The sequence below is a fragment of the Phyllobates terribilis genome, unplaced genomic scaffold, assembly GCF_046119375.1.
Source record: "Phyllobates terribilis strain yellow unplaced genomic scaffold, ASM4611937v1 Scaffold_1__5_contigs__length_1240528914, whole genome shotgun sequence".
Taxonomy (NCBI): Eukaryota; Metazoa; Chordata; class Amphibia; order Anura; family Dendrobatidae; genus Phyllobates; species Phyllobates terribilis.
Genome location: NW_027362761.1, coordinates 259,285,962 through 259,299,650, shown reverse-complemented (window position 1 = coordinate 259,299,650; position 13,689 = coordinate 259,285,962). Strand labels below are relative to the sequence as shown.

At 38.3% G+C, this 13,689-nt stretch overlaps 1 protein-coding gene across 1 annotated transcript; it reads right to left on the bottom strand.

Moving 5' to 3' along the window:
* Nucleotides 1-4,151: 4,151 nt before the first annotated feature.
* On the bottom strand, nt 4,152-5,075 carry LOC141258353 (olfactory receptor 6B1-like). The gene has a single exon (XM_073673383.1). The coding sequence runs from the start codon at nt 5,073-5,075 to the stop codon at nt 4,152-4,154; it is 924 nt and encodes a 307-aa protein (XP_073529484.1).
* Nucleotides 5,076-13,689: the final 8,614 nt, after the last annotated feature.

Sequence of the window (13,689 nt, the reverse complement as noted above, 5' to 3'; positions counted from 1 at the left end):
GCTAGATGCAGAAAAAAATTATATTCAATTTGCAACCTGATGGAGGTCAGTATAGATGGACTAATAGACCAAGTCCCACACACTGCTAGAAGCCCAAATATTTTTTCAGAGCTAGATGCAGAAAAAAAAAAAATTTAATTTGCAACCTGATGGAGGTCAGTATAGATGGACTAATAGACCAAGTCCCACACACTGCTAGAAGCCCAAAAATTTTTTCAGAGCTAGATGCAGAAAAAAATTATATTGAATTTGCAACCTGATGGGGGTCAGTATAGATGGACTAATAGACCAAGTCCCACACACTGCTAGAAGCCCAAAAATTTTTTCAGAGCTAGATGCAGAAAAAAAAAAAATTTAATTTGCAACCTGATGGAGGTCAGTATAGATGGACTAATAGACAAAGTCCCACACACTGATAGAAGCCCAAATATTTTTTCAGAGCTAGATGCAGAAAAAAATTATATTGAATTTGCAACCTGATGGAGGTCAGTATAGATGGACTAATAGAACAAGTCCCACACACTGCTAGAAGCCCAAATATTTTTTCAGAGCTAGATGCAGAAAAAAATTATATTCAATTTGCAACCTGATGGAGGTCAGTATAGATGGACTAATAGAACAAGTCCCACACACTGCTAGAAGCCCAAATATTTTTTCAGAGCTAGATGAAGAAAAAAATTATTTTTAATTTGAACCTGATGGAGGTCAGTATAGATGGACTAATAGAACAAGTCCCACACACTGCTAGAAGCCCAAATATTTTTTCAGAGCTAGATGCAGAAAAAAATTATTTTTAATTTGCAACCTGATGGAGGTCAGTATAGATGGACTAATAGACCAAGTCCCACACACTGCTAGAAGCCCAAATATTTTTTCAGAGCTATATGCAGAAAAAAATGATATTCAATTTGCAACCTGATGGAGGTCAGTATAGATGGATTAATAGACCAAGTCCCACACACTGCTAGAAGCCCAAATATTTTTTCAGAGCTACATGCAGAAAAAAAATATTTTTAATTTGCAACCTGATGGAGGTCAGTATAGATGGACTAATAGACCAAGTCCCACACACTGCTAGAAGCCCAAATATTTTTTCAGAGCTAGATGCAGAAAAAAATTATATTCAATTTGCAACCTGATGGAGGTCAGTATAGATGGACTAATAGAACAAGTCCCACACACTGCTAGAAGCCCAAATATTTTTTCAGAGCTAGATGCAGAAAAAAATTATATTCAATTTGCAACCTGATGGAGGTTAGTATAGATGGACTAATAGAACAAGTCCCACACACTGCTAGAAGCCCAAATATTTTTTCAGAGCTAGATGCAGAAAAAAATTATATTCAATTTGCAACCTGATGGAGGTCAGTATAGATTGATTAATAGACCAAATCCCACACACTGCTAGAAGCCCAAATATTTTTTCAGAGCTAGATGCAGAAAAAAATTATATTCAATTTGCAACCTGATGGAGGTCAGTATAGATGGACTAATAGAATAAGTCCCACACACTGCTAGAAGCCCAAATATTTTTTCAGAGCTAGATGCAGAAATAAAATATTTTTAATTTGCAACCTGATGGAGGTCAGTATAGATGGACTAATAGACCAAGTCCCACACACTGCTAGAAGCCCAAATATTTTTTCAGAGCTATATGCAGAAAAAAATTATATTCAATTTGCAACCTGATGGAGGTCAGTATAGATGGACTAATAGAACAAGTCCCACACACTGCTAGAAGCCCAAATATTTTTTCAGAGCTACATGAAGAAAAAAATTATTTTTAATTTGCAACCTGATGGAGGTCAGTATAGATGGACTAATAGACCAAGTCCCACACACTGCTAGAAGCCCAAATATTTTTTAGAGCTAGATGCAGAAAAAAATTATATTCAATTTGCAACCTGATGGAGGTCAGTATAGATGGACTAATAGAACAAGTCCCACACACTGCTAGAAGCCCAAATATTTTTTCAGAGCTAGATGCAGAAAAAAATTATTTTTAATTTGCAACCTGATGGAGGTCAGTATAGATGGACTAAGAGACCAAGTCCCACACACTGCTAGAAGCCCAAATATTTTTTCAGAGCTTGATGCAGAAAAAAATTATTCAATTTGCAACCTGATGGAGGTCAGTATAGATGGACTAATAGACCAAGTCCCACACACTGCTAGAAGCCCAAATATTTTTCCAGAGCTTGATGCAGAAAAAAATTATTCAATTTGCAACCTGATGGAGGTCAGTATAGATGGAATAATAGAACAAGTCCCACACACTGCTAGAAGCCCAAATATTTTTTTCAGAGCTAGATGCAGAAAAATATGATATTGAATTTGCAACCTGATGGAGGTCAGTATAGATGGACTAATAGAACAAGTCCCACACACTGCTAGAAGCCCAAATATTTTTTCAGAGCTAGATGCAGAAAAAAATTATATTCAATTTGCAACCTGATGGAGGTCAGTATAGATGGACTAATAGAACAAGTCCCACACACTGCTAGAAGCCCAAATATTTTTTCAGAGCTAGATGCAGAAAAAAATTATTTTTAATTTGCAACCTGATGGAGGTCAGTATAGATGGACTAATAGAACAAGTCCCACACACTGTTAGAAGCCAAAATATTTTTTCAGAGCTAGACGCAGAAAAAAATGATATTCAATTTGCAACCTTATGGAGGTCAGTATAGATGGACTAATGGAATGATGCTATGCCCAAAAGGTTTTACTTCACTAGGTGCAGTAAAAAAATTGGTATTCTATACACAGGTGGTGTAGCTTGCAACACAGATAGGCTACTCCACTGACTAACACACTCTGCAATAGGCCAAAAAGGATTAGCTTTGCTAGATTTAGCCAAATGCTGTGAAAAAAACTTGCACAGCACTGGCACAGACCTGCCTGGCAAAAACTGATAGGAACTGATGTAACTTAGTCCTGAAAAGAACTGCAATTACAATTAGTCTTTACTACCTATCTATTTAAGAGCACAGACCTGCCTGATAAAAGTCGTAGGAAATGCTGTAACCTAGTCCTTAAAAGGACTGCAATCACAACTCTTCCCTACTCCCAAGCTATCTGTAGATTTGTGCGAAAATTGGCTTTAAATTAACAAGGTATAGCGCACACAGCAACAGCGGTGCCGTCTAACACGCAGCTGCAGCAGTGAGAAAATGATGGCGATGGGGAAAATGGCTGGGTCTTATAGGGCAAGGACATGTGACATACACTGCCAATGACACATGCCCTTGCTTGTGTGAAAAAAAGCAGTTCGCTCCGTGTGTGCTCTGCTGATAGGCTGACAGATTGCACCTCCCCACTGTAATGCGGGAAAGAGAAAAAAAAATGGAGATCTTCATTATTCCTGCAGAGATCCATCCCCTGCCCCTCCCCCCGCCCCGCTTTACACTCAAACTGCGTATTAACATTAATTTTCAGCATTATTGAGAAAAAATCCAGTTATGATTTTGGTGCACGAACAGTTATCGAACATAACCTCGAACAGCCGAATTTTTTTCAAATTGTTCGTGTTCGCCGAACGGCTCGAACACTGCCCAAAACAGCTCGAATTTGAGATTGGCGAACAGTTCGAGTCGAACAACGCTGATCTCTAGTTATGATCTGCTACAAGAACTAAGGAAAGATAGGAAAACTGTCCCTACAATAGGACTAAGCTGATTCCCTACGATGCAGCGGGCAACCTGTTCGTTGTGAACAGACCAGCCTTCGTCCTCAGCTAGTCTGAACGCAGACCTATAGATATAAGGGAGGAGTCCCTAAAAGAACTAAGGACTGGGACAAAATTGGACACCTCCTAGCAGAAGTTGTAGCGGAGCAAAAAGACAAACAGACAAAAATACTTAGAGGTCCAAGGACCAAGCAAACTATAGAGATAGGTACAAAGCACCTGGCTAGATTAAGAGTCAAAGTAACACTGAAGTCCAGCAAAGCCAGAAGGGTGGAGCTGGAATAAATAGGCAGCAGGTCACTTGACCACAAAATAGAGAAAAACTAACAGGAGGGTTCTAACACCCACACTATTTGCTCAAATCCCAGACTGAAAGAATGGGACTAGTTGGCACACACTGGCATCATTCACAGGTAAACCTTTGATCCTATAAAACTTTTGAAGAATAAAAACAGTAAATATTTTATAAAGTTCTTCTTTTCAAAAACAATATTAAGGCTTCTTTAACTTCTTTGTTACGTAGGCTGTATATAAATGGGTTGAAAAGTGGAGTGAAAACAGCATAGAACAATGCCATCACTTTGTTTACAGATCCGTGGCTAGCAGTGGGCTTAATGTACATAACGAATGTTGTGGAATAGAAAGTTGTAACCACTATAAGGTGTGAAGCGCAGGTAGAAGCCGCTTTCTGCTTTCCTGTAGCAGATGGAATTCTCAGAATTGTTCCAAGAATATACCCATAAGACATCATAGTTAGCAATATTGAGCTGAGAATGACTGATGATGCACAAATTATAACAGTCAGTTCTTTGAAGTAAGTGTCAGAGCAAGAGAGTTTTAGTAAAGGAGCAGCTTCACAGAAAAAATGGTTAATTTCATTGGCACTGCAAAAATGTAACTGTGATATTTTGATGATAGGAAATGAAGTGGTCAAGAAACCAAGAACCCAACATACTGACAGTAGAAGAAAGCAAACCCTATGACTCATGATGCTTGTGTAGCGCAGAGGGTAACACACCGCCAAAAATCGATCAAAAGACATCATCGCAAGAAGAATGTTCTCGGTGGCACCAAGGAAAGTGAAGAAGAAAAGCTGAGTCATACAGCCAGAAAAAGAAATGCTTTTTATCTTCCTTGGGATATCGACAATAATTTTGGGGACAGTTACTGTAACATAGCTTAACTCCAGAAAAGATAAAGTTCCAAGAAAGAAATACATGGGTTTGTGGAGCCGACAAACAAATCTGATTAAAGTGATGAGAAAAATATTCACAGAGAGAGTAGTGATGTACATGATCAGGAAAAATAAAAGCAGAACATTTTCAAATCCCTGAATAGTGGAGAATCCAAGGATAATGAACTCCTCCACATTAGTTTGATTTGTCATGAGTTTGTTAAATGGTTATAGAAGAGGTACTCACACTATCATATATTTACACTGCTATGTGATTTCTCCTTATTCAAGAAATGCATTCAGCACTGTAATATTGTATATTATGACGGATATTAAGGATTGTTGGAACCCACCTGTAAATTACAAATTTGGATTACAGGTCTAAAATAAAGTGTGGATACAAATGTTTTGAGAACTGTATGTTATTTATATTACAGGATCCATTCCTGGTTATGGTTTAAAAAAGGTGGAAAAACTTTGAGCAAATCTGTCTTAAATATATCAATTTATACAGAACTAAGTTTCAAAATAGTTTTCAAGAGGAAAAAGTGCACTTATGTTTTTGTTTTCATTCAAAATCAAAACAATATAACAAAGACAATGGGAAAAAAAGGAGATTGTGCATTGAATAAAATAGCAAATAGCAATTTACTACCTATTTGTAAATGCTATGCAATATATATAACATAGAAAAATCTGATTGTCCACTACTGGACGACCACTTTCTCACTTCAGTGCCTATAAGAAAATAAATACACTTTATACTTACCTCCTGTAATGGTGCAGTTTCCGTTCTGTTGGCATTGTGTCTCATGGCGGCCATATGTCGCAGACTTACACTCTGACGGAATAATGAAATACTGCAGCCACTGAGCGGACACTGACTGGTTGCAGTGGTCATGTGATAACACAATCATGTGACTGTTTTGAGATCCAGAACCCATTTGACTAGAACAGTTCTGCTCTGTGGCGTAGGTATGAAGTATTTTTATTTTATGATGGACATGGAATTAATTAAAAAATGGATAACCCCTTTGAAGAATGTCTCCTCGACTCTGAAGAATGTTAGCCATATACAGATGTGGATAAAATTGTTGGTACCCTTCTGTAAACGTAAGTAAAACCCATAATATTCGCAGAAATAACTTGAAATTGACAAAAGTAATTTTCAATTTAGACTTACTGAATATCAACTAACGAAAATCAGACATTGCTTTTAAATTGTGGTTCAACAAAAAAAAAACTAATGGAAATGGTTTGTACAATAATGATAATACCCTTAACTTAATATTTTGTTGCACAACCTTTTTGAAGCAATCACTGCAAACATACACTTTCTGTAAATCACAATGAGACTTCTGCACCTTTCCAGAGGTATTTGGCCCACTCCTCTCAAACAAACTGCTCCAGGTCTCTTAAGTGTGAAGGTGCCTTCTCCAGACTGCATGTTTCAACTTCTTCCTCAGAAGTTCAGTAGGATTTAGAAAGAGCTCTTAGAAGGCCACTTCAGAATAGTCCAATGCTTTACATTAGGCAATCTTGGATGTTTTCAGCTGTGTGTTTTGGGTCATTATCCTGTTGGAGGACTCAGACCAAACTTTCTGACACTGGGCAGCACATTTGGATCCAGAATGACTTGATAGTCTTGAGATTTCATTGTACCCTGCACAGATTCAAGACACCCTATGCCAGATGCAGAAGAGCAGCCACAAAACATAACCGAGCCTCCTCTATGTTTCACAGTAGGCACAATGTTCTTTTCTTTGCTTCATTTTTGCATCTGTGAACATACAGTTGATATGACTTTCCAGACAGCTCCAGTATTGTTTCATCTGTCCAAATGACATTCTCCCAGACGCTTTGTGGCTTATCGATATGCATTTTGGCAAAGTCCAGTCTTGCTTTTTTATGGATTTGCTCTCAATTGTAGTTTTCTCCTTAGTAGTCTTCTATGAAGTCCACTTTGGCCAAGACAGCGACAGATGGTGTAATCTGACACTGATGTATCTTGACCTTGGTGTACACCTCTAATCTCTTTGGAAATTGATGCGAATTACAAGACACTCCTTAGTTTCACATGTCCCTATTGTCAAATTATTTTCAGTCTTTTCTACGGTACCATCTTGTTTGTCTAGGCCATTTTCATTAGTTTGCTTATTTCTAATGTTTCTGTTGATGCTCAATTCAAAAGCAATGTCTGATTTTCATTAGTTGATATTCAGTAAATTTAAATTAATTTTACTTTTGTCAGTTTCAAGTTAGTTCAGTGACCATTGTGGGGTTTTCCTACTTTAACAGAAAGGTATAAAAAATTGTGTCCACATCTGTAAAGTTTTAAATTAGAATACATAATCACAGATAATATACTATTCTCTATTTGTCCAAGGCTTTATTCACACATCAGTATTTTTAATCAGTATTTCATCAATATTTGTATGCCAAAATCAGGATTGTCTCCAAAACACAGAACAGGTGTGAATCTTTCAATTATAGTTTTTCTCTGTATGTTCCACTCCTGGTTTTGACATAGAAACACTGATGCAAAATGCTGACCAAATATTGATGTGTGAATTCAGTTGCAATCAAATTGATTCAACCCCCCAAATGAAAATTAGCCTAATTATCAAAATGTATAAACTTTCTGCTGTTTTTAATAAACCAATCAACAAGAAAATCTTAAATAGTTAATCATGACTAATATAACAAGTGTCTTATCTAAATTCAATCCAAAATGCCACTTTTAATGACTACTGCAGTCTCAAAAAATGTTTAACTCTGTTATGACAAGCATCTGTAGTATTTAGTAGAGCACAAGAGAATAGCGTCATTATGGAGAAGACCCCGGTCATATGAGCTATCTGTGGCTGATGGAATCTTCTGCAATGTTTAAAATGGTGGTGGTCATTTTTGCCAATTCGTGCAAATCAAATCTCAAATTGTTGAGTTTTGCTGGGTTTAATGAATTGCAAAAAGTTCAACATGGATTCAATTTGCATCAAATTGATTCGCTCCTCTCTATAGAGCACCCTTTGGCTGTTATTACTTGCTGCAAGTGTAATGCATAATCAGACATTAGCTTCTGGCAGTCTTCCTAAGGCAGTATTTCTAATAGGCAATGACCTGCAGTGCTTATACATATTATTGTCACACATCAGATATTTTTCTTCAACAAAATCGAAAGAATATTGCATTCATAAGGCAGCAAACCTTTCCCATGTTTCTATTTCTAACCAAGAACTGTCTTACCTTTTTAGCACACTTCTTGTCATTTAGATAGATCCTCCTGATAAAAGGCAATACAGGTTTGTAGTTTAAAGTATGTCAACAACCACATGGCCATATTTCTAGATAAAAGGAAAAGTTATCTTGCTGTATTCTGGTTTGATTTGCTTCTATTCTGGAATGAAATAAATTGAACCGAAACAAACAAAAATATAGTTTTGCAAGTAAACTGGTGATTTTTAAAGCAGCAAAAAAAATGATTTTTCAACACAACATATGTATCTCAACATTTTCTAAAATGTTTTATTCACCTGAGTGTCATAATTTTGCAAATGATCCCACTGTCGACCTGCCAACTGCTGCTGTTATTTGTTAAGTGACTGTTGGCAGTGCTGATCAGTTGCCATGTTTTCAAGACCAACAGAGGTTTCAGCAGCAATCTAAGAAAAACAGTTTGTAATCTCTACAAAAATATGGTAATAAATACATTATATATATATATATATATATATATATATATATATATATATATATATATACATATACAGTGAAGGAAATAAATATTTGATCCCTTGCTGTTTTTGTAAGTTTGCCCACTGACAAAGACATGAACAGTCTATAATTTTAAGGGTAGGTTAATTTTAACATTGAGAGATAGAATATACAAAAAAAATCAAGAAAATCACATTGTGTAAATTAGAGAAATTTATTTGCATTTTGCAGTGAGAAATAAGCTTTTAATGCCTATGGCAAACAACACATAATACTTGGTGACAAAACCCTTGTTGGCAAGCACAGCAGTCAGATGTTTTTTGTAGTGGATGATCAGGGTTGTGCACATGTCTGGAGAAATATTTGTCCACTCCTCTTTGCAGATCATCTCTAAATCATTCAGATATTGAGGATGTCGCTTAGCTTCAACTCCCTCCATAAGTTTTCTATGGGATTAAGGCCTGTAGACTGGCTGGGCCATTCCATGACCTTAATGTATTTCTTTTTGAGCCACTCCTTTGTTGCCTTGGCTTATTGGTTTGGGTCATTGTCTTGCTGGAAGAACCAGCCGCGACCCATTTTTAATGTCCTGGCAGAGGAAAGGAGGTTGTTACTCAAGATTTTACGGTACATGGCTCCATCCATTCTCCCACTGATGCGATGAAGTAGTCCTGTGCCCTTAGCAGAGAAACACCCCCAAAACATAATATTTCCACCTCCATGCTTGACAGTGGGGACAGTGTTATTTAGGTCATAGGCAGCATTTCTCTTCCTCCAAACACGGCGTTTGAGTTAATGCCAAAGAGCTCAATTTTTTTCTCATCTGACCACAGCACCTTCTCCCAATAACTCACAGAATCATCCAGGTGTTCATTGGCAAACTTCAGACGGGTCTGCACATGTGCCTTCTTGAGCAGGGGGACCTTGCGGGCACTGCACGATTTTAAACCTTTAAGGCGTATTGTGTTACCAATGGTTTTCTTGGTGACTGTGGTCCCAGCTGCCTTGAGATCATTAACAAGTTCCCCCCATGTAGTTTTAGGCTGATCTCTCACCATCCTCATGATCAAGGGTACCCCACGATGTGAGATTTTACATGGTGCCCCAGATCGAAGTCGATTGACAGTCATTTTGTATTTCTTCCATTTTCTTACTATAGCACCAACAGTTTTCTCCTTCTCACCCAGCGTCTTAGTTATGGTTTTGTAGCCCATTCCAGCTTTGTGCAGGTCTATGATCTTGTCCCTGACATCCTTAGAAAACTCATTGGTTTTGCCCATGTTGTAGAGGTTAGAGTCTGACTGATTAATTCAGTCTGCGAACAGGAGTCTTTTATACAGGTGACTATGTAAGACAGCTGTCTTTAATGCAGGTAATGAGTTGATTAGGAGCATCTAACTGGTCTGTAGGAGCCAGAACTCAAAATGGTTTGTAGGGGATCAAATGATTATTTCTCACTGCAAAATGAGAAATGTTAAAATTAACCTACCCTTAAAATTATAGACTGTTCATGTTTTTGTCATGTGGCAAACTTACAAAAACAGCAAGGGATCAAATAATTATTTCCTTCATTGTATATACAGTACAGACCAAAAGTTTGGACACACCTTCTCATTTAAAGATTTTTCTGTATTTTCATGACTTTGAAAATTGTACATTCACACTGAAGGCATCAAACACATGTGGAATTATATACTTAACAAAAAGTATGAAACAACTGAAAATATGTCTTATATTCTAGGTTCTTCAAAGTAGCCACCTTTTGCTTTGATGACTGCTTTGCACACTCTTGGCATTCTCTTGATGAGCTTCAAGAGGTAGTCACCGGAAATGGTCTTCCAATAATCTTGAAGGAGTTCCCAGAGATGCTTAGCACTTGTTGGCCCTTTTGCCTTCACTCTGCGGTCCAGCTCACCCCAAACCATCTCGATTGGGTTCAGGTCTGGTGACTGTGGAGGCCAGGTCACCTGGTGTAGCACCACATCTCTCTCCTTCTTGGTCAAATAGCCCTTACACAGCCTGGAAGTATGTTTGGAGTCATTGTCCTGTTGAAAAATAAATGATGGTCCAACTAAACGCAAACCGGATGGAATAGCATGCCGCTGCAAGATGCTGTGGCAGCCATGCTGGTTCAGTATGCCTTCAATTTTGAATAAATCCTCAACAGTGTCACCAGCAAAGCACCACCACACCATCACACTTCCTCCTCCATGCTTCACGGTGGGAACCAGGCATGTAGAATCCATCAGTTTACCTTTTCTGCGTCGCACAAAGACAAGGTGGTTGGAACCAAAGATCTCAAATTTGGACTCATCAGACCAAAGCACAGATTTCCACTGGTCTAATGTCCATTCCTTGTGTTCTTTAGTCCAAACAAGTCTCTTCTGCTTGTTGCCTGTCCTTAGCAGTGGTTTCCAAGCAGCTATTTTACCATGAAGGCCTGCTGCACAAAGTCTCCTCTTAACAGTTGTTGTAGAGCTGTGTCTGCTGCCACAACTCTCTGTGGCATTGACCTGGTCTCTAATCTGAGCTGCTGTTAACCTGCGATTTCTGAGGCTGGTGAATTGGATAAACTTATCCTCAGAAGCAGAGGTGACTCTTGGTCTTCCTTTCCTGGGGCGGTCCTCATGTGAGCCAGTTTCTTTGTGGCGCTTGAAGGTTTTTCCAACTGCACTTGGGGACACTTTCAAAGTTTGCCCAATTTTTCAGACTGACTGACCTTCATTTCTTAAAGTAATGAAGGCCATTCGTTTTTCTTTACTTAGCTGCTTTTTTCTTGCCATAATACAAATTCTAACAGTCGATTCAGTAGGACTATCAGCTGTGTATCCACCAGACTTCTAGACAACACAACTGATGGTCCCAACCCCATTTATAAGGCAAGAAATCCCACTTATTAAACCTAACAGGGCCCACCTGTGAAGTGAAAACCATTTCGGGTGACTACCTCTTGAAGCTCATCAAGAGAATGCCAAGAGTGTGCAAAGCAGTCATCAAAGCAAAAGGTGGCTACTTTGAAGAACCTAGAATATAAAACATATTTTCAGTTGTTTCACACTTTTTTGTTAAGTATATAATTTCACATGTGTTAATTCATATTTTTGATGCCTTCAGTGTGAATGTACAATTTTCAAAGTCATGAAAATACAGAAAAATCTTTAAATGAGAAGGTGTGTCTAAACTTGTGGTCTGTACTGTATATGTATATATATATTTATATATATATATACACAATGAAGGAAATAATATATATACAGTACAGACCAAAAGTTTGGACACACCTTCTCATTTAAAGATTTTTCTGTATTTTCATGACTATGGAAATTGTACATTCACACTGAAGGCATCAAAACTATGAATTAACACATGTGGAATTATATACTTAATAAAAAAGTGTGAAACAACTGAAAATATGTCTTATATTCTAGGTTCTTCAAAGTAGCCACCTTTTGCTTTGATGACTGCTTTGCACATTCTTGGCATTCTCTTGATGAGCTTCAAGAGGTAGTCACCAGAAATGCTCTTCCAACAATCTTGTAGGAGTTCCCAGAGATGCTTAGCACTTGTTGGCCCTTTTGCCTTCAATCTGCGGTCCAGCTCACCCCAAACCATCTCGATTGGGTTCAGGTCTGGTGACTGTGGAACCAGGTCATCTGGCGTAGCACCCCATCACTCTTCTTCTTGGTCAAATAGCCCTTACACAGCCTGGAGGTGTGTTTGGGGTCATTGTCCTGTTGAAAAATAAATGATGGTCCAAGTAAACGCAAACCGGTTGGAATAGCATGCCGCTGCAAGATGCTGTGGTATCCATGCTGGTTGAGTATGCCTTCAATTTTGAGTAAATCCCCAACAGTGTCACCATCAAAGCACCCCCACACCATCACACCTCCTCCTCCATGCTTCACGGTGGGAACCAGGCATGTAGAGTCCATCCGTTCATGACAAAGACACAGTGGTTGGAACCAAAGATCTCCAATTTGGACTCATCAGACCAAAGCACAGATTTCCATTGGTCTAATGTCCATTACTTATGTTCTTTAGCCCAAACAAGTCTCTTCTGCTTGTTGCCTGTCCTTAGCAGTGGTTTCCTAGAAGTTATTTTACCATGCTATTTTTAGGACTGCTGCACAAAGTCTCCTCTTAACAGTTGTTGAAGAGATGCGTCTGCTGCTAGAACTCTGTGTGGCATTGACATGGTCTCTAATCTGAGCTGCTGTTAACCTGCGATTTCTGAGGCTGGTGACTCAGATAAACTTATCCTCAGAAGCAGAGGTGACTCTTGGTCTTCCTTTCCTGGGGTGGTCCCATGTGAGCCAGCTTCCTTGTAGCGCTTGATGGTTTTTGCAACTGCACGTGGAGACACTTTCAAAGTTTGCCCAATTTTTCGGACTGACTGACCTTCATTTCTTAAAGTAATGATGGCCACTCGTTTTTCTTTACTTAGCTGCTTTTTTCTTGCCATAATACAAATTCTAACAGTCTATTCAGTAGGACTACCAGCTGTGTATCCACCTGACTTCTGCACAACACAACTGATGGTCCCAATCCCATTTATAAGGCAAGAAATCCCACTTATGAAACCTGACAGGGCACACTTGTGAAGTGAAAACCATTTTCGGTGACTACCTCTTGAAGCTCATCAAGAGAATGCCAAAAGTGTGCAAAGCAGTCATCAAAGCAAAAGGTGGCTACTTTGAAGAACCTAGAATATAAGAGATATTTTCAGTTGTTTCACACTCTTTTGATAAGTATATAATTCCACATGTGTTAATTCATAGTTTTGATGCCTTCAGTGTGAATGTACAATTTTCATAGTCAAGAAAATACAGAAGAATCTTTAAATGAGAAGGTGTGTCCAAACTTTTGGTCTGTACTGTATATAGCTCTGGCAAAAATTAAGAGACCACTGAACAGTTTTCTATTGGAAAGCATGGAAAGACTGGTGGAAAGCATGGCAAGATGCATGAAAGCTGTGATTAAAAATCATGGTTAGTCCACCAAATATTGATTTCTGAACTGTTCCTGAGTTAAAACATGAGTAATTTGAGGTGAGAAAGCCCTGTTTCTTTTTTAGCATTTTGACACTTTATCATTTGCTGCAAATAAATACAAA

Excerpts from the sequence above, each read along its gene's own strand:
- LOC141258353 (XM_073673383.1), bottom strand. The coding sequence starts at position 5,075 with ATGACAAATCAAACTAATGTGGAGGAGTTCATTATCCTTGGATTCTCC.